Here is a 20,260-nt window from a genome sequence, read left to right on the forward strand (position 1 = left end):
CTGGACTTTCAGGTCTTGTAACTCAGCTACAACCAAGACCAAGGAACCAGAGCTATAGCAGAAAGATGCAGAGAGAAGGAAAAAGAACACATGGTGAACCGAAAAGTGCCGGAAGTAAAACAAACTTGTTGAATGTAAGTGTAAAACTGTGCGGGTTGAAACATGTCCTGTTGTTTTAGGTTCTTCATGTATTCACAAGTATAAATTCCAATATATGAATTGAATATGTTAAAAATGTAATTTGAATTTCAGATGTGAAAGCCTAATAATCTTCAAACGCAAAAATTCAAATGGAAAAATAACATTAACGCAGTATATCACTGTTTTCAGGGCCAATCTTTGCTCTGGTTACCGTATTATAAATAACAGAAATGTTGCACATGAGAAACCTCTCACAACACAAGCCCTTAATGAACCTTGATGGTTAATTCAAATGGTTAATTAACTTATGCAATGCTTCCTAACAAAAAATACAATATGGATAAATGAGTAATGTGTGAAAAACCATGCAGTGCGTGTATAAAGTGTAATATGTGATTCATAAAAAGCAGAAAAGAGTTGCTGAGCCTGGTGAATTTGAATTCGGTGACAGCTACTGGAGCTGATGCGCGTCTGTGTGTGCGTGTGTGTGTGTGTGTTTGTTTCCCAGCGGTGAAAATACGTTAACTCTGCCCAGACACCTCTCTGAGTCACCAGTGACAGCTGTCACACACCCAAGATGGAAGGAGAGAAAGGAAAAAAAATCAGATCACAAAGTATTGTGCAGCACTGTTCACAAACACGCACACACACACAATTTCATATTTACCAGCCTCATGAGATGAGTTATTCTGATGAAACTTCTTAGATTAAAAATGTTAAACTCACATTTGATCAAGCGTGTCTGCACGTTCACACCAAGCAGGGGAGGAAAGGCAAGATTTGACAAAAGTGACATGTGAGTGGATAGAGTACGCTGAGAGTTAAATCTTTCACTTCACGGGAGAAAAAAAACTTTTCAGTCAAATGGAGTAAAAGCCACAGAGGAGTGAGGAAAAAAACTGACTTTAGATTATAGTCTGTTTCTGTCTCTAGAAAAAAATGGGAAAATGTGTGTGCTGCTGTGCTATTAATTCACTTGATTTTTTTATTCCACTCTAACCACATTGTTCCTTTGTTGTGAATTATCACTTTTCTGAGCATTTCCTAAAAAATCTGTAAACAAAAAAACAGAATGTACAAAAACCTTATGTACACCTAAGCATGCACAGATGCCGGCGTGTGCGAATGCAAAGACAAAGATAGTCTTTCCCTAAAGATATGCGCAAATTTCAATACTCAACTTTTACAAACGACAAAACCTCCTACGGCTGCATTACAACATGATTTTTTTTTTTCAGTTATTTTAGGACCTTTTAGATGGAGGGCAAAAGCTTGGTCTAAATATTAGCAATTTCAAAACTTATTTCCCTATCAGTTTGGTGGAAAAATACTTAAATAGCCCCCAATTTAGGGGAGACACTTTAGAGACGAATGGCCTGAAATGGGAACAAGTTGAAAATCGAAAGGCGGTTTTGAATGAAAAGTAACTGCAGCCAATTTCATCCCTATTTTCACCTGCACAGTGGGGTGGTGGGCTTAGAGTGTTCTCTATGTATTTGTGTATGTGTGTGTGTGTGTGTGTACATGTACCTGTGTACTATAGACAACACTCACTAGCTAGATAAGGAACATCATTTTGTCTTTGCTGAGGATTCCTTTTAAAAACACACACACACACACACACACACGCCAAGCTAATATGTACCCAACAAAGATTACAAAATAAAATAAGCATAGTTTGTATTAATGGTACATGAAACTAAATTTAATACAGTAGGTAGAAGGCTGTGCTTTGCACTTTTATTTTGCTTCTTTTTATCATAATAAATATGAAAACATGGAACACTCTGATCTGCAACAAGTCAAATTGTAGATTTATTCATGCCATTCGTGGTGTGTGTGTGGGGGGGGGGGGGTGTTCGTATTATTGCAGGTCATGATTATGCATATAACAAATGAGGCCATATGATTGACTATATTGTTATATACAATAAAGTAATTGTGTTAAACAAATGATACAATGTCAAACCAACAGATGAACAAGGAATTCCTATTTAGAGCCCTAAGTGTTGTTATGATTACTGTGTGGACAGACTGAGCAGGGTGAATGAATGTGACTGAGGAGTGTGTGTGTGTGTGTGTGTGTGTGTGTGTGACCGTGTGTGTGATATTAAAGCAGGCTCTCGATTTCTCAAGCTGTCACTCAGGCCTATTAGGCAAGGCTAACAAAATTAGTCATGAATATGCAGTAATAACATGCAAATTGCCACCCCCTTCCCCCTGCTCTGTGTGCATGTGTGTGTGTGTGCGCGTGTGTATGTGTGCATGCGCACATGTATGTGTTTGCCCTCAGGGCTATAGACATTGGCTCTGTAAACCTAATTCTTTCTACATCATTACAGAAACAAGGCATAATTCATAAGAATAATATAAACATGCATGTAGCGTGGCATACATGCACAAGCGCACGCGTGCGCACACGCTCACGCACACACACACACACACAAGACACAGGTCCCCTACACTTCCTGGTATTGACAGGTTGTAGTTAACCATTTTTATGTTACGAAAAGAGTTTTGGTGTTTCCACTGCCACATTTAACACTTAAACAAAAAAAAAAAAAAAAAATACACACACACATGCATTTGAGCAAGTGCAGACACACACATGTAGATCGTCTGTTGCTTCCATGTCCCCAGGGTGATGTTTGACACAGCCTGGGTGCTGCCACAGCAATTAACCTCCCTGTTAATGAGAAGAGCTCTGTCAAGCAGCCAGATGGCACCGGCTGGCACGCTGCCATGTGCACACACACATGCACATATGTACACACATACGGAACTTTCAAAGATACACACTCTCACGCACAGACACGCATGTATACACGTTTATGCACAAGCGCACACACACACTCGCAATCCCCATCTCGCCCTGCTGTACACCTAACTGTTGCTGGTTGTCAGCGCCCCTCACCCCTCCCTTAGACACCCCACCCCCACCCAGCCACCCCACCCCCCTTGTCACTTCTCTCCTGCATTGTCCTCTATGGCTCACCATCCTTTCTCTCTTCCCTCCCTCCATCTCTCTGGCAGCTGCTTATCCATGTCGCAGTGCTGCAGATGTCACAATTTGCCAGCTGGGAAAACAGCAGGGGAGGAGAAGAGAGGAGAGGATTTGAGGAGAGAGGAGGAGTTTGATGCATCTCCGTATTTGACTGTGAAGCTGCCAACTGGATGAAGATTTATAGATTCATGCACGATTGACTGATGGACTGATTGATTGACTGATTCAGATTAGTTGTAAGATTTGCAACTTTTTTGTTAAATATTGTAGGAATGTTAGGATTGGTATCGAAAGTCAGCTGAATCATGAATTTTATATATACAGTATACATTTATGAGTGTGTGTGTTTGGGCAGAAAAGTACTGTAAATGTACTGCTGTATGTGTGTGTTAATAAGTGTGGCACTTGGCTATGGCATGGCCCGCTGCGTGTGCCTGTCTGCATGTCCACACAGCAGCCCACCAGGCCCGTGTATTGATCAGTTAGCTTGGCCTAATAGGAGAAGAGGAGTCCTGACCTGGAAAGTCAATATGGAGAAAAAGAGACATATCCTCCTCCGGTCCTGAGAGAGAAGAGGGAGAGAGAAAGAGAGAGGGAGGGCGAAAAAGAAAAAGAGGGGAGAGACACAGTGAGAGAGATAGAAAGTAATGTGCATCTACTACTGTCTTTGCAGAGAGGTAAACAGTAAGAGAAGAGTCAGGAGACTGTCAGGAAAACAGCTGGACGACAGAAAAACAAGCAGAGCCATGAAGAAAATAATAATGTAACAGTAATGAAGCTCCAGTCTCCTAAGCCTAAATATCTTATCACTGTTGTTAACAAAGAAAAGTTTGGAGTTTTGAATTAGAACACTTACGCTGAGGGGTACTGCCAGAGTGTGAAATAAGTTAAGTTCCTACCTTTCCCAAATGAGAATCAGGATATTCTGTCAAAGCTTTTTTTTTTCTTTTTTAACCTAACTAACTTTCAGGATTTGACTGCTTTTGGCAAAGGAAAACAGCTCAAACTTACGGTAACTCAAGTGTAAAAAACTCTGCAGGAGATTATACTAAGGGAAAATAATTAAAAAATTGGAGGGAGGTGGAAAATAAAAAACTGACACCCACTCACACATCAATACATCGATAGATCAGTGTGTGTGTGTGTGTGTGTGTGTGTTCTGTACACCATTTCAACAGAAATATATAAATAAATCTGTAGATAAACAAAAAACCAGAGGAAACAGAAAAGTAGATAAAAGACGAAGGTTTCACCATGCACACCAACACATACGCACACACACACCCACACACACACCTGGCTGAGTGATGCTACCCTGGAGGGTGGCTTCAATCTGATGCGTTTAATGTTGACGCTGGTGGCAAGAAACGCACACACTCACCCGCTGTTTCAACCTGCCTGTCATTTCATTTCATGAGACCTGATTTACTCATTTCATTTATTTCTTTTTTTTTATTTTATTTTATTTTTTTTATTATTATCATATGTGCAGCCATTTAAAATGCTCAAGGTGTGATGCAAATCCCTGCATCGCTGACAGCGAGTACGCTGACTGAGGATCCATCACACCCTTCAGTGTGCTTCGCAGGAGTGGAAAAGAAACCCTGTACAGCCACAAGCTCATTTGTGCCACATTGTGCCAGACCACCGATTCCTGCTTGGCTGGATGCTTTAATTGGTTGCACTGTAGGCTGTCAAACTACTGACTGGTTACTTCCTACCATATTTGGATGTGTTCTTAGTTTTCATAGGACAACTTCTGGAAAAAAAAAATGAGAACAAATATTGACTGCAATATTATCCCTATGTTTGGAACTCAGTTGATTTGTTTAATGACACCACAGTAAACATCACAATGTCAACTTCTAAAAAGTATTTGTCAGAGTTGTGTTTCTTGTCAGCACAAGTAGTCATTCAATGGTTGATGTGAAGGAGGAGGATTACATGGCATGGTAGTTTAAAAAAGTCAATTTATTTGAAACGTTTATTTGCAAGATATTTTTTACTGAAAAAAAAAAAAAAAACACAGGATGTGCCTGATCTTGTGCCTGAGCCACTAAAGGCACTCACTTGCCAACCAAATCTAAAGATATTGAAAATTGTCACTAGGTGAATTTAGCTTCAGCATGTGACGGATGTTATTGAAACTACATTTTCATATCAAACCTCTCCCTGGTCTGGTGAGCCTAGGTGTCTAGGTAGCGATGGAAAAAAATCAGGAAGGGGGGCATATGTATGAGCATGGAGATTTTGATTTGGAAAATGGTACTTTCATTGGTTTTTGCCAAAATGTGTGAAACTTGAAATGAAATCTGTCTTTCCAGAATGGTCGACTGTAGAAATAGAACAAGTCTTTAGGGGCCCTGGAGCACTGCGTGGTGGGAAATATCATATAGGGATTTGCATATTGCCATAGGGACAGTGGTGTTGCAACGACTACCTAAGGAGCGCAAACTCCCTAAGGATAGACACGGTCCCTGAGGCCAGCTCTGTTACCTTTCTCTACACTGGGGGGGTACCTGTGTATGTGTGTGAGTGTGTGTGGTTGATTTGTGGAGTTATTATACAGAAGTTGTTAGTTATTTGAGTCAAGAGTAAACTTTTCTTGAGATAAAACTGCTTTATTGATAAAGAGGGAAGCTGAGTTACTAATTACGATAAGAAGTTAGCCATACAGAATGTCTAAATACACATACCTGTGTGGGATGTGAGCCGCACGACTAACACTAACCCTAACCTTCTGATCAAGCTCAGACACCAAATGACATCCAAATAATTTAGACACATCTAGAATTTGCACCAGTGATTAATAATTTGTTATGAGGAGAAAAACACTACAATACTACTAAAAGAAAGTTCAATTATCACCTAATTTAACTGTGAAGGCATGTGAAGTCTGTCACCTCAGGATTTTCATCTTGATGACCATGGCAAGATGACGATAGTGTCATGGGAAAAAGGGGAGAAGAAATTAAAATACAAAGTGTATCTGTTTCAAGAAGAAAAAAAAAAAGCTACTACTTTCCGCTATGCTCATTTTCAAAATAGGGCCAACTGCACACAAATCACCAAAATCAAATCACAAAAGCTGACAAAATCAAATATAGAAGGCAGAATTGAAGATGAAATGTGAAATATGATTACTCTAATACCTTAATCATTTGGCTTTCCTCTTTGAGGATTTAAGGGGAAAAAAATTGTATTTGACGCAATAGTAGCACAGGAAGTCACTTGCTCTGAAAGGAGGACATTGAGATGAAGAGACAGTACATTCATAGATAAAAGTGTACACAAAGACACAAACAGACACAGTCTTCTGTTCATTCTCAGATACAGTCCAACTCCTTGGACTCAAATAACCCTAGCCATTACCCTATGTGCCTGTCTCCGCCTGTCTCCTTTTCCAACTGAGCACTGGTCTGTGTGAGGACGGGTGGGAAATAAGGGTCAGCATTGTTATTGCGAGGTCAATTCACATGGCATGTACAAAAAGAGAACATTAAGAAAAATACAAATGAACTGAGCTCAAAAGAGAAGTAACAGCTATGGTGGCCCCAGCTTTTTCATCACACGTGACTATTAAAAAGAGAGAATAAACAGACAGCGACAAAGGAAAAGAGGGATGAAAAAGGTACTGAAAAGAGGAAGAGATGTAGTACAGAGAGAGATACAGGAAAAGAGAAGGAGAGAAAGACGGAAGGGGGCTTGATAGAAAAAGAGAGACCCAGCAGTGCTGGTGAAATATCGGCCACTCTATCGCTGTGGTGACAGGGGTCACTCTGGGAAAAGGAAATCAATGCTGACAGCAATGACTCACAGGTCAACACATAGTCCTGTGTGTGTGTGTGTGTGTGTGTGTGTGTGTGTGTGTGTGTGTGTGTGTGTGTGTGTGTGTGAGCTTTAAGTACGAGCTATGTGTGTGTGTGTTTCAATTATGCATATGCTCATGTTAAGTGTGCATATGTGTGGAACTGTGTGTTTGCACATATGCAGAATACGAGCTAGTGAAATAGTAACCAAAATATAATCACATGAGCACATGACAGCATCCAAAAGAAGAGAGCTGATGCGGATGGAAAGATGAGATTCAGTCCATTAGATGTGACGTTAATATTTGATGCAAGATGCAAGAAGAGCGGCTACGTTTGTGTCTGCCAAATGTACAAGTTTCTTTTTAGGACAACACTTAAAAAAAAAAAACAGACACACTTGTTAAGTTTTCTCTACCTCACTCTTGACTCCACTGATGCAATGAACTTGATGAAAACTAATCTACTTTATATTTAAGCACCTTATATCTTTAATAATGATAACAAAAAAAGTGTTGTTTATCCCTGATTCACTAATTGACTTATTTATTAAATTCTATTTAATAAACTGATTTCAGTATGAAGATGCCTTATATGATAAAAATTTTAAAAGCCAAATTTAGAGTGGGCCTAGTCTAGTTGTGTGTCCTCTACATATCAATCTGGTCACCAAGGAAAGACACACATTAAGCAATAAACACAAAAGACAACAGTTTCTCCCCCAATCATAAAACATTCATATTCCAATGCAACCACAATGTGACAATGAGAAGACCTGGCACACGTAGAGGTCAGTAGCTAATATCGGTAGGCTGTGTGTGTTTGGGAGTGTGAAGATGTGTGTCTGTGCATGCATGCCTTATATACCCTTGGGTTAGCAGGAGCTACGACCTGCTTACATTATTAAGGTGAGTAGTAGGCTGCGTTATGTATGCCTAAACAGCCAGTCAATTCATTACAGATGCAATCCCCTAAGTACATGAATAAGCACACGGCTTCCTCTCATTCTCTGCCTCTCTGAACTGTAAAGGAGAGAAAATATTGGTGCGGTGCAGAGCGCTTTAGATAAATCAGAAACGAGAGCAAATTAATAATAAGGAATAAAACAACATTAGCTGATTAAGCATGTATGGAAGAGTGGCAGCTGTAATTTACAGGCAGCTGGGTTGGGTGTCCGGAATAAGGTCTCATTACGGATCACAATGTGTGTGTATGTGTGTGTATATGTGTATGCGTCCAGCCTGTAATCCGTCACCAGTGGTCTCAGCTTTATGAAAAGACCTGCAATCTATGATAATGAGCCCTGTGAAGGTTATGACCACGGTAAACTCATTTGTTAGAGGGAGGGCTTAGGTGTACATGTGTGTCTGTCCGCCTGTGTGTGTGTGTGTGTGTGTGTGTGTGTGTGTGTGTGTGTGTGTGTGCTATGTGTAATAAAACTAAACCATTAAAGAGGGGTTGAGGAGCGCATGAGTGAGAGAAAAAAAGAAGCAAGAGAGTGAGAGAAACAAAGAGCACATTACATGGATGTTGCATCACATCAGTTAGTTTTCACACTCAGTTTTAAGACAAACAGAACTGGCATATGCAACACATTCATATGGAAGGTGCTCTGTCTATAACAAGCAGTGCTGATGCTTCCGACGTGATCACATCTCAGTCTCCAGTGGAGAAGGCAAGGATGTGGAAAATAGTCAAACAAATCCTGTCACTAAGGATCTGTTCACTATTAGACACTGCAGAAAAGACAGTAGTAGAAGCAGATATACTACAGCAGTAGAAGCATGTGTAGTCATACCGGGATTGGTGATATTTAAAGTGGAAACAGTAGAAGTGCCTCTACTGTAAGAAAGAAAGTAACAAAGACAAAGTATTACAGCAACAATCATTCACAGAATCCGTTCACTCTCTTTCCTCCTCTGTCAGTCCCTCTCTTTCCTTTCACCTCTGCTTCTTTTCCTTTGTTTTCAGCCTCCAGCCTCATCACATTCTCTTGTCTCCTACTGTCTCATCCACTTGCCCCTCACCCACGTCTCCTCTTCCCTGCTCTTTTTTCCTCTCTCTCTAGCACCCCCCCCCCCCCCAACACCCCTCACTTTCCCTCTTCTTGTTGTCTTTCCTCTATCTGAAAATAGCCCTCCATTTACGCAATCATTCCATTTTTCCACTACCCTCCTTTTGTCTGGAGCTAGGTCAACTGAAAGCAGCGGAGGAGAAAAACAAAAGCGGGAACGTGTGTGCGTGAGTCACCAGATCACAACAGAAAAGCGAGGGATGAAAAAAAATAGGATAATGCAACTCATGGTGACGGTGACTGAAAGGGACACGCCAGTGTCTTCTTCTACTATCTCAAGGCCTACACGTTTAGACTGAGTGTGCACTAAAAAAGCAGACTTTAATTTTGTCCAGAGTGAGCTTGATGCAAGTGTAAAGTGATGCAACTATGATGACAGCCAACAGGAAAAAACAAACATCTGCAAAGCAAACTTTATTCACTGCAGAATGATTTTGAGAATGTATGTAAACCTTACTTATAACCTAAGGAGGAGATACCAGACCCACAGTGGCATATGTTTACCTGGTTTAGAGAATATGCAAAATATGTGCTCAACTGTTTTTTTCTGAGTGAAAGAAGAAGCATGTTTAGATTCGGTGAATGGTGTGCTACAGTGCTTTTATGTTGCCCCACAGCTAGCAGGTTCGGTCCACAAGACATTGCACAAAATGCCAAAGCATCAGCATGGACTGCAGCAGAACTCCAAACTTACCAATTACTAATCTGTCACAAGTTTTACAATTATTTGAATGATTGATTTAATTTATGTCAGAGAAAAGTGAAAATGCCCAACACAAGGTGGCATCTTGTTTTTGTCTGAACAACCGTCCATATCCAGTATTCACTTTACACTGATCAGTTAATCTCCTAATCAACTAATTGTTTCAGGCACTACACTGTAGCAAATCAAGTTCATACCAAACACAGCTGTTACTTAAAAGTTCTGTCCACTACACTTTTGTGTTCTTAAAATAAAACTGAAATAAAGTAATTACGGCACAAGTTTGGGAGTCGCAGTCATCCCAGTGTATCGGATGAACTGGTTATAGTTCCATTCTGTGGCTGATATATTAACAAAGGTTTACAAGGGCAGAGCACTACATATGTAAGTTTGGCCTTATGGCTGACCTTACAATGCACTTAGTATCCTGCACAGGGAGTAATGCTGCAGCCACTCCTACAAGCCATTTATTCCAGCTAACGACCGTCAAGCACTCATAAATCAGCATTAGGAACCTCTTTGGCCCTCTCTCTCTCGTTTAGTTTCCCCTCTCTTTGGCTCCCCCCTTTTGCTCTGATATTTTCTCTCCCTTTGTCTCGTGCCTTCTTGTCTTTGCCCTTGTCCACTCATTTTTCCATTTAACAGTCTTTAAATGCAAAAATCCTCTCGTGCCAACTTTCCTCCTCTTTGTCTGTTTGCACATACTCATCTCACTCTTCTTCCGTTGATCTCATTCTCTTTTTTTTAAATAAGTTTCTTCCACTTAAATAAAGGAAAGCGAGACGCTCTCCTCTAACCCCCTACCATCCATCCTCTCTCGCACTCTCCTTCTGAAAATTCCTTTCCCTGCAGATAGAGACGGTGTCCCTGAAATGTCTAACCTAACCCTGGTATTGGCACCTCTATTGATTTTAATTAAGCTAATTAGTTCATTATTCCAAGGATCAAACGGGGGGAATCCATTACTGCATAGAGATAGAATGGGGGTTGGTGGGAGTCTGGGAAGGGTGGGGGCAGTGGAGTTAATATGGTAATGAAGACGATCAATTATCACTCACAGCAAAGTCATTAACAACAGCATTAGCATAGTCAACCATCGCAACCCTCTGACCTCCCTGCTCTCTCTGCCCTTTTTATACAGCCTGTTCAAGGCGGGAATGTTGTGCCTTTATTTTGCTTCAGCATTCTGTTTAAGAGGTATGAACAGAGAAGGGGGGTGGGGGGGTATTACCGTTCCAGCAATGAGCCAGCAGTGGAAAGAGTCACAGAGCCCAATCTACATCTCTGTAAAAGGGAGAGCCGGCACAGAGGGACAGACGCCGACGCTGTTGTGTTACACGTCACACCTCTGACTCCAGAATGCCAGCATGCTAATCTAAAAAAACACACTGGGGCAGCTTTATGCCGGCTTTGTTTGGCTCAGTGTAAATAAGCAAAGCCGGCATAATGAGGGAATGATATAAAAGGTCACAAAGTTCAGATATTGTTTTTGATGCAGACCTGAATTGAGTTTACGCATTCTCTCCCTGACTTGAGCAGAGAAGTAACTACAGAGGGTCAGCCAGGTTTGGAGTAACTCTCCAAAACATGAACAGTTTGTCAGCTAGACAGTCTAAGCCTGTTCTTAATCAGTGATAGAAAATAAAATATATCAATAATGCTGTTAAAATTAATCTCACCGAATTGCTGGGAAAATGAATACGCTTATATTTGTGTCACTGCTGTCACATGGAAACAAATTAAATCTGCTTGTTGCATCTGAAAGTGCGGTTGTGATGAAGCTAACCAGCTGTATGAAATCAAAAACCTGTGGTCAATCTGAAAAAGAAATGGGGGAGGCTGTTTTATTAATTCCAGAAGTTCAAGTTCTTGAGATCAAGAGGTTTTCATCCAACAGCTACAGCGTAACTTACAGAATTCATCTTTTATGTACTGTTTTGCTGAACTGCAGTCAGGAAAGCAAAATGGGTCTTAAGAGTGCTACTACAGAGGGTGCTCCACATGACAGGAAAAATTATGTTCTCATTAGCATGAATTAAGTCATGAGACCAATTTTCTCATTTGGTTCCCAAGCCTTAAGATTTTAATAGCCCCTACTCTGTGGTTTATGGGGAATGTCATAAATAGTCACTTTATGAATCACACACAAAAAAGAAAAAAAAAAAAAAAATTGGAGGCTCTCATCCCAGCTGGAAACATTCCCGGCATTCGGTTACTAAATTTGAAGTTCACACTTGTTATAACCTATTTGTTCTCTTCTCAGATACAAATAAAACAAAAGAAATTAGGTTTTATTTGTTAACCCTGTCTTTTAGAAACAAGGAAAGCTAACAAGCACAGCAAATGGGATATTTCCACTTTAAGCCGCAGAACAACAGAATAACACATCTCCAGTACAGATGAAGAGTCTCATAAATGTGTGTACTAATGTGTGGGTGTTTAGGCTCTACTAGGGCAGCCCGCCTAACTGGATTAAGACTTGCTCTGACAGATAAAATCACTAGGTTTCACCTTCTTACTTTGGAATGCTTTATTTTTCCCTTTAACTAATTTTGGCCACACACCTATTTGAGTTGCATGCCTTAATGCAATAATTGAATGGGCTGCATGTGAGCCATTAAGTGCACATCTGTAAATTGTAGTGTCTAACGATAACCCGCATATGAGGCATTTAGGGGACATCTATATATTGTACCTACAGAAAATAACCTGGGTTACACTCTCCCCTTCTAAACTGTGTGAGACAACACAGTGAGTGGATCAAAGAGTGGGTCCGTGATCCCAAATGATCCCTACTGATCTATTCTGATCTGCACTGATCCGCCTCAGGCCTTCATAGTCCCCCCTGCTACACTGCCTTGCAGGCCAGAGGCCAAATTCTGGGAATTAAAACACGTACCACATAGACAAACACACACACATACACACACACATTTACACAGTCTGCAAATAATGTAAAAATAAAGTGTACCAAATTTCCCATCAAAAATAGATCAACTGATCAAGGAAAGAAGTTGAGATAGCAGAAAAGATGGAATAGGACTTACTTCAAGGTTGCGCATGTGTCCAGTTTGTTGGATGAGTTGCGTAATGGAGTTCATGTCTGACCTCAGATGTCTAAAATGATGTCTAAGCTCAAGGGTTGTCCTCTGTTGATTTAGGTCCTGAAGATGTCATTGAGAGATAATATATTTTAGAAACACAGGACTAACAATGAGGAGACAATGAGAAAAAAAAAAAAGACGAAACCTTTTTTTGACCTTCCACTCGGCCTAGTTAGGGTTAAAAGACTTAAGACTGGCTTATGCTAGAAAAGAACTGATTCATATGATGTATTTTCCGACCCTGTTAGACATGTTTTCCGACGACGTCAGATTAAAGAAATCTTGATCTGTGATCTTTTGATCTGACAAGCGAAAGGTCAGATAGTGACTAAAATAGGAATTTACACCAGGGAACTGAAATTTTTTGTACAACTACTGACCAGTCAACCTTTTTACCATCTCCAAAAATATGGTGACATAAATTCACAATGGTTTGACCCTGATCGTTTACGTTTTCCTAATTATATGTCTCAAATCAAGGGTGAGTGCTTTATCCATCCTCCAACTGTCATTGAAACCTAAAATTGGCAACCATCTGGCCAATAAAAGTGTCTTTAAGCAAGAATACTGAATCACTGCCAGCTCCAGAAGTTGCTCCGTAGCTGCCCTTGTGCCTTTGACCTGCCTGGAACAAAGCTAGAGGAAAAAAAAAAAACATTCCTACAGGGATCAATAAAGTGCCAGTTTTATTGCATTATATGATTACTGATCCTCAAGCTGCCAAAATGACTGTCCAATGAGACTATCACCCAAACGATTGAAGGAAATGACTAAATAGTAAGTTTCCCCTTAAGAAGTTTCCAAAAACTCCTCAGCACCAATAATAATGCTTTTTATTGTAACTGAAAGACACAAAGAAAGATCAGCATTTTCCGTACATTTTTTCCCCCTTGCTGGAAATCTACCTAACCATAGAAACTGATACTGGCAAGAGCAACACAAGGACTGGGAGTCTGCATCCTAATACCGATTCTCAATGCTGTTTTAGAGCCCAGCTCCAACAGGGACAACCAGCTATACATTTACATATGTCAAAATCCATAATAACCATAAGAAATCTTTTGGTTTTGAAGATTGTTGCTACACCTCACCTGAAGGTCAATATAAAGACCTTGGTCATGTATTATTTGCACAGAATTACTAATGTAAGTTTCAACCTGGCTGGGGCACCGAAGCAGTGACATTGACCAAGCAAGGACAATAGTGCCACATGGGTTATTTAATCGTACAAAAGGTAAATGGATTTGAAAAATTCTTTTCATGTAGTTGTCTAAACTTCTACATGCTAAAGAAATTGTCCTATAACCCACTTAAAGGGTACTACAGGTTAAAACAGAGTATTCACAAAGTACTGTTTGATGACATGACATCTGCCTATGGATGACAAATAGACAACAGACTAATTGCAGCAGTCTAGAACAGAGAAAACAAGCCTTGGATTTCATAACATTATGACCACAAAACTAACTCTGTTTAGTGTCCATTACAGTTCAACCCTATTGTGCATCAACAAGGCCATACACTACGATTCAATCAGACGTTAGCCAAGCTCCCATTACAAAGCTCATTGCATCGTTTACATGGTGGATCGGTCCATAAGTAGCTCTAAATGCTCTTCATTTGATTGGATTTCACATTATGGACATCAGAGCAGAAACACACTGTTGTCCCCTGACTACCCTAATAGACTGTTGAGTGAGGCTGTCCATTTGTTTGTATTTGTTTACCAATCTAGGCCCTGAAAACATACAAAGTAACATAAACAGAGATGGAGAGCATCGTTCAAGAAGGGTGAAAATGGAGATTCAAAAGCTTGGAAGATGGGTCAATAGCACGACAAAAAAAACTATTATGCCCCTTCACGCTGTGTCTCTTTGGCTGCCAAAAGAAGCTTTTGTTGTCATGAACATTCAGTTTTATAATTTTTTTCTTCAGCTGTTCCCTTTTACTTGTATTTTTTTTTAAATCTGCAAGAGAGAGCAAAATGAATCGGTACAGAGTCTAAAATTCCATTACTTATAATAACACATCTGAGAACTAATAAAGGTCTTGGCCATTTTCACCATTCAGTTACCATGTATTGTGTTATAGTTTGCAAGAAAATATGTATATTGTACTGCCTATTCAATAAAGGCATCTGAGAGAGTCCTATGGAAGAGAAGTTATGGTGCTGGTATTTCCTGTTGCTAAAGCAATGCCAATGCCAAGAAAATTAGGTTTTAAATTGAAGAAAGTTCAAAAATGGACAGCTTTGAATGTTGAGAAATGCAAAGCATTGTATTGCAGTGACCTTTGTGAAAAGTGTAGGGAGCACACAAAGCTAGCCCCCTGACCTTCTCCATAATAGCAGATAAGTACTTTGATGTATAATAGGCCATAATTACTTTTCTGTGTGCAAAATCCACTCAGAAGAGCGAATATTGATAGAAGCCTGGTCATAACTGAAATGGAACAATACCTTAAGGTCACTACATCAAGTAGTGATGATGTCTTTATAGTCCTGCCTTGCCTTGGTACAATCTTGGACAAAAAAAAAGAAAGCTAAGAAAAGCAAAGAAAAAAAAAACATTTTGTTGGAGCATTTTTGCACACAGTTTTCCACCTCCAGTTCACTAAGAATGAATGCTAATTTGTAGCTTCCTCCAGAAAATGGTTGGGGCTGCAAACTTTAAAGATAATTACAGAGGGCCTTCTCTGCTCAAGTCCTCTTTCAGTTTACATGCAGCTTATCCTGACGAGTTCACTGTATCTTTAGCACCAGGTCTCAACAGAGAAGCTTTTGCCATTATTTTTAAAAACAGAAAAGTCTCCATGCTCATCCTAATTGCTTTCCTATTTTGCCGTTATCCTTTAAAGTGATATTACTCTGTCTAAACAATAGAGAATTTTCATTGAATTAACTGTTAACCATATTCAGTATGATGTCAACTGATTGGATTCTGCAAAGTCGAAGAGAGCATGGCCTCGAGAGTAGTGTACACAAACAAAGGGTCCTGGAGACAATGGTACTGCAGAAAAGAAAAGAAAAAAGCAACAAGCTGTTATTCTTTCTCCTCTCTTCTTTTCTCTCTCCCTGGTTTTCTCTCTTTTGAAAAAATTTGCACCACTGTCGTGCTCATGTTTGGTTGATATAGATGAATAGTGTTCCTAGACATTTCATTCTATTGACATAGGCTGCTCCACTCCTTGCAGAATATTCAATAACCATCCCTGTTTGTACAAGAAGGTAATATGGAAATATGTACATTTATTTGTATATAGGCAATAAATTGAGTTTGCACCCAAAATTAATGTTGCAAATCTTTGCAAGGCATCACCTAGGACCAATAAGTCTGTTTTTTCTTTGACCTTATTAATTCATGTTCTTATATAGTCATGTTTGTCCACGCACAAGACGAGCCATGGGTAGGCTCCAAAATATACTGTACGTTACAATCCAAATTTCCAAACTTGTGTTTTATCAGCCACTCAAAATGTTTTTCAAGTGAATATTAGCTGCATATGCAAAAAAAGAAAAATTCATAGTGGGTATACTGTGAAATATGTCCCTAAAAATATTGTACAGCTTGTTATGTATTGAACTCACTTGTCCTAAGACTATTTCTTAGAGACAAAAAGTTTTATTAAAGAAATAAATACCTTAAATTTCACTGTAAAGCTATAAAAACATTCATAAAACCTTACATCCAAGATACGATCAGAGGTGTGCACTTTCATTCCCAAACTGGAAAACTTGTGGTCAGCTTCCATTTGTAGATCCTCAATGGTCTGGACCAGCACCTGGTTCTGTTCTGTGAGGTCATTCACATAAGACCACAGGAAATCTTCTTTCTTCTGAAAGAACAACAGGACAGCGGGATCAAACTGTGGTTTATGTGCAGTGTTTCAACAAGCTGACAGTGGAACCAAGAGGTTTTTTTTCTGTAACACAAACTATTGTACTCTGTTAGGTCAGTTAAATCAATGACAAACAAAATCCACGTTAAAATCACGAGAGCAGTAAAACACATCACAAATTATATTCAACCATATGGGCCATGGACTGACCAAATTCAGTTGTTTTCCTTAATGATTACTTTTATACTGTATACAACTGTTTTGCATTAGTTTAATATGCTTTAAGGAAACTTTATCACATTTGTTATTAGCATATCAACAAAATATTAATAAGAAACGTATCTGTAAATTTCTCATTGACAATGTTTTTCCATTTTAGTTGCTGCTCATGGCAACTAAATCATGATATACTAATTTATAGTTATGTTTAGGCAACTAAAATACATGGTTATGGTGTAATATTAAACAGTCAAAAAGCCAATGCTGATGGGTAGTGACACAACCCAAGTCTACAGTGTTGAAGTCAAACAATGTACAGCACACATAGCCAACTTCCTCCCTGCAATAACAATATTGCACTACTTCCTGTATCAGGGAACATAAATCACTGTTGCAAATTAACTGCAATATAAACACAGTTTCATAAGAGACTGAGATGCAAAGACAGTGTGTCATCTTCTTCGTCCGACCTATGAATGTAGTACTCCCACTGGGCAAATCAGTGTTTTGGAAAATGACAGATTACAGGTGTGAGCTGCATAATTTCCCAAAGATTCATCAAAACTCTGAGTGATGTCAAATATCAATTTGACACACAACTGAATGAACAGGAAAAACAGGGACTTACAAGCTCCCAATGATGGCCTCGCAAGGGAAACATGAGATCTCCCCGGACAAACAGGATAAAAGAATCTGAAAATGTATGTTTTATTTAGTTGTATGTAACCCTTGTGTCTTTAGGGTATTCCCACTGAGATGAAGAATCTGATTTAAAAGACAGATGCACTGGGTGGGGAGTCAATAGTCTCCCAGGGAAGGTTGTGATTCTTTTACTTTGGGACAAAAACACACATCTGAAGACAACTAGCTGTGGTGGTGGTGAAATCCATTGCTGATGTATTAAGATACCATCCGACAGCTGATCATACTTACTTCATCTCCCTACTTTTGGTATCAGATACATGAGATAAATGTGATGAGGGGTGATTTTCAGATTGAAAACATTGTTCTACTTTCCTCTATATAAAACTGGCCCTGCCAAACAAGGAGGTCAGACACTCTTGGCTTTCACATAGCAACCCACCAAGGATTCACAATAGATGAACTCTGATTTGCATTATTAGAATGGATTACTTCATGAGCAAGCAAGAGTAGGTAGTTTGTCAGGGGTTAGGGCAGGCTCAGAAAGATGCTATTCCCTGTTGCTGTTTTGTGTCTGGAAAAATGTATTTCTAAGTTCAAGTGTTACTGTTTAGAAAAAAAAACAGGTCACCTGAACATGCTCCACAGCTGACATATTATATTAAATCCTCACAGTTCTTCAGTACAGTCTTTCAGGTCATTCTTTTATCTCAGATAAAAAAAAAAAACTGCCTGTGCGCTTGTTCCTTAAAGGAATTGTACAGTTGGCCGGATGGTCAACACATACAGTGATTGCAGCACTGTTAAAGGGGAAAATCACAGAAGTTCAGATTTTTTTTTTTTTTTTTTGCCTTGGAGGAGCCTGTGCATCTGTGTTCATAAACTGATGTCCCCCACAGCCAAAAAAAGTCAACAAGCTGTTTTTACCATCCCCTGATGCACAATATTACACTGTTTTATAGCTTCACAGAGTAACTTTACAAAGATGGTAAATGTGACAGTATCTAAGATAACATTCTCAGGGTAACATTGTATTTTAAGGTGTGAAACTGAAATTGCAGCCATTATATACAACTCAACAGCATTTTGATTTACTTTTTTCCAGCTTTGGAAAAGCTATACACCGTGACTGCAATAAAGCATAAGAAAAAAAAAATGTTAATGTGAATTCTTTAATTGGGCGGTAGTTCAAGTGTTTTAACATGGAAACACCATAAACCTAGAGCGGGTTCATGGATGAATGGGCGCTGTGTTTTCAGTGGACAAGCTTTATGATTAACTGTCCACATCAACCTTTCGGACTTGGGTTCTAAACACATAACCTTGTTAAGCGGGCCCTCAACTGGGGCCAGCTAACCGAAACCCATCTCTGAAACCTTGTTACACTTGCTTTGATGCACAGCTCAGCTCACACAGGCTACATTCTGTACCTAAATGATGTCACATGACAATCCCGATGATTAGAAACCCCTCTTTTTTAAATATGAGTGTGGATCTGTGTTCCTGATCTCTGCCGCTCAGATGGAAACATAATGTAATTTGCCACCTGTTACAAGTGCTGCGGCTTTATGAAAGCACCCCTGTGCTTCCTACTGCCATTTGTCTGACAGGACAGAGGTCATCTTCTGATGCCCAAGTCACGGTGAACAGGATGCTCTTTGATTTGTATTGGATGGATGATAACCTAATGACAATAGATGTCGGCAGAAGACTACACATCCTGTAGAGACTTTTGAATGGGATCCTCAATAAGGCTTTTTTTAAAAACATAATTTATGCTGTTGACTGGACCCATGAATACAACACAGTATCCAGAAACCTATAGTGTCATTAGAGGAGGCTGTAAAACTTCCCCAGTGAAATGAGGATCAGTTGGATTTCACTGTTATTTTACTCACTACAAGATATAGTATCACTGTGGTCATGTCTGATTACACATTTGACTTACAGCACTGTGCTCAACTTAATGGAAACATACAACAAAGTACTAAAACTATTACAGATAATCAGGTTTTTGATGCAAATATGGATCCAGATAAGTGAACCAGGATAGTACACATTTACCAATAACTAGCGTTACATCATACCGTTTCAAAGCATGAACTTTAAAGTGAGGGACTAACTAATCATGCTCTTAAATTGCCATAATGGCAGCGGTGGGATTCGAACCCACGCCTCCAAAGAGACTGGAGCCTAAATCCAGCGCCTTAGACCGCTCGGCCACGCTACCGTTGACCTCTCAAAGAATATCACCTGGATGGAACCTTTCTCACCTGCAGCAGTTCGTCGCTGGTCGCATTGGTGTCCAGTTCCAGCCATCTCAGTCTCTGCTCGTAAAGTCCTTTGAATTCGTTTAGAAGCTGTTTCATGTTGTTCGTCTCAGTTCCAGAACTCTGGGTGGTCACCTTCAGCTCTACCTCTCCTGTGGGAGAGGGCAGGTTCAAAGTATCACTTCCGTGTCCCGACAGCTTCGAGTTTTTCCGTGGTGTTGCTGTCTTTTGGCTCATACTTGAACAGGTTTCGAGCACTGCACTGAAAAAAATACCTGTGCCTGTTTATGAAACAAGTCGCAGTCTTAAAAAAGCTAACAACAGCTGCTAACATTCATAATCACGGCTCTCCACTCTGGTTAAGTCTTTGCACAGCCTTATAGTTTACATTATTACACCACAGTGGAACAACCTGCAGCAAGTTAATACCTAGCATTTTGAGTGCATTTAAGACATT

At 39.7% G+C, this 20,260-nt stretch overlaps 1 protein-coding gene and 1 non-coding gene across 2 annotated transcripts in view; both read right to left on the bottom strand.

Annotated features, from left to right (window-relative positions):
* Window positions 1–20,040, bottom strand: part of LOC121200812 (golgin subfamily A member 6-like protein 22) — an 87,458-nt gene extending 67,418 nt beyond the window's left edge. Inside the window, exons 1-3 of the mRNA XM_041066317.1 lie at window positions 19,807–20,040; window positions 16,520–16,669; window positions 12,779–12,895 (exon numbers count right to left, since the gene is read on the bottom strand). Of these exons, the coding sequence (XP_040922251.1) occupies window positions 12,779–12,895; window positions 16,520–16,669; window positions 19,807–20,040 (501 nt within the window). The remainder of the gene's footprint in view (window positions 1–12,778; window positions 12,896–16,519; window positions 16,670–19,806) is intronic.
* trnal-uag lies at window positions 19,682–19,763 on the bottom strand. The gene has a single exon. It is a non-coding gene; the product is annotated as a tRNA-Leu (tRNA).
* Window positions 20,041–20,260: the final 220 nt, after the last annotated feature.

The sequence above is a fragment of the Toxotes jaculatrix genome, chromosome 20 (genome assembly GCF_017976425.1).
Source record: "Toxotes jaculatrix isolate fToxJac2 chromosome 20, fToxJac2.pri, whole genome shotgun sequence".
In the NCBI taxonomy this organism is placed as follows: domain Eukaryota; kingdom Metazoa; phylum Chordata; class Actinopteri; family Toxotidae; genus Toxotes; species Toxotes jaculatrix.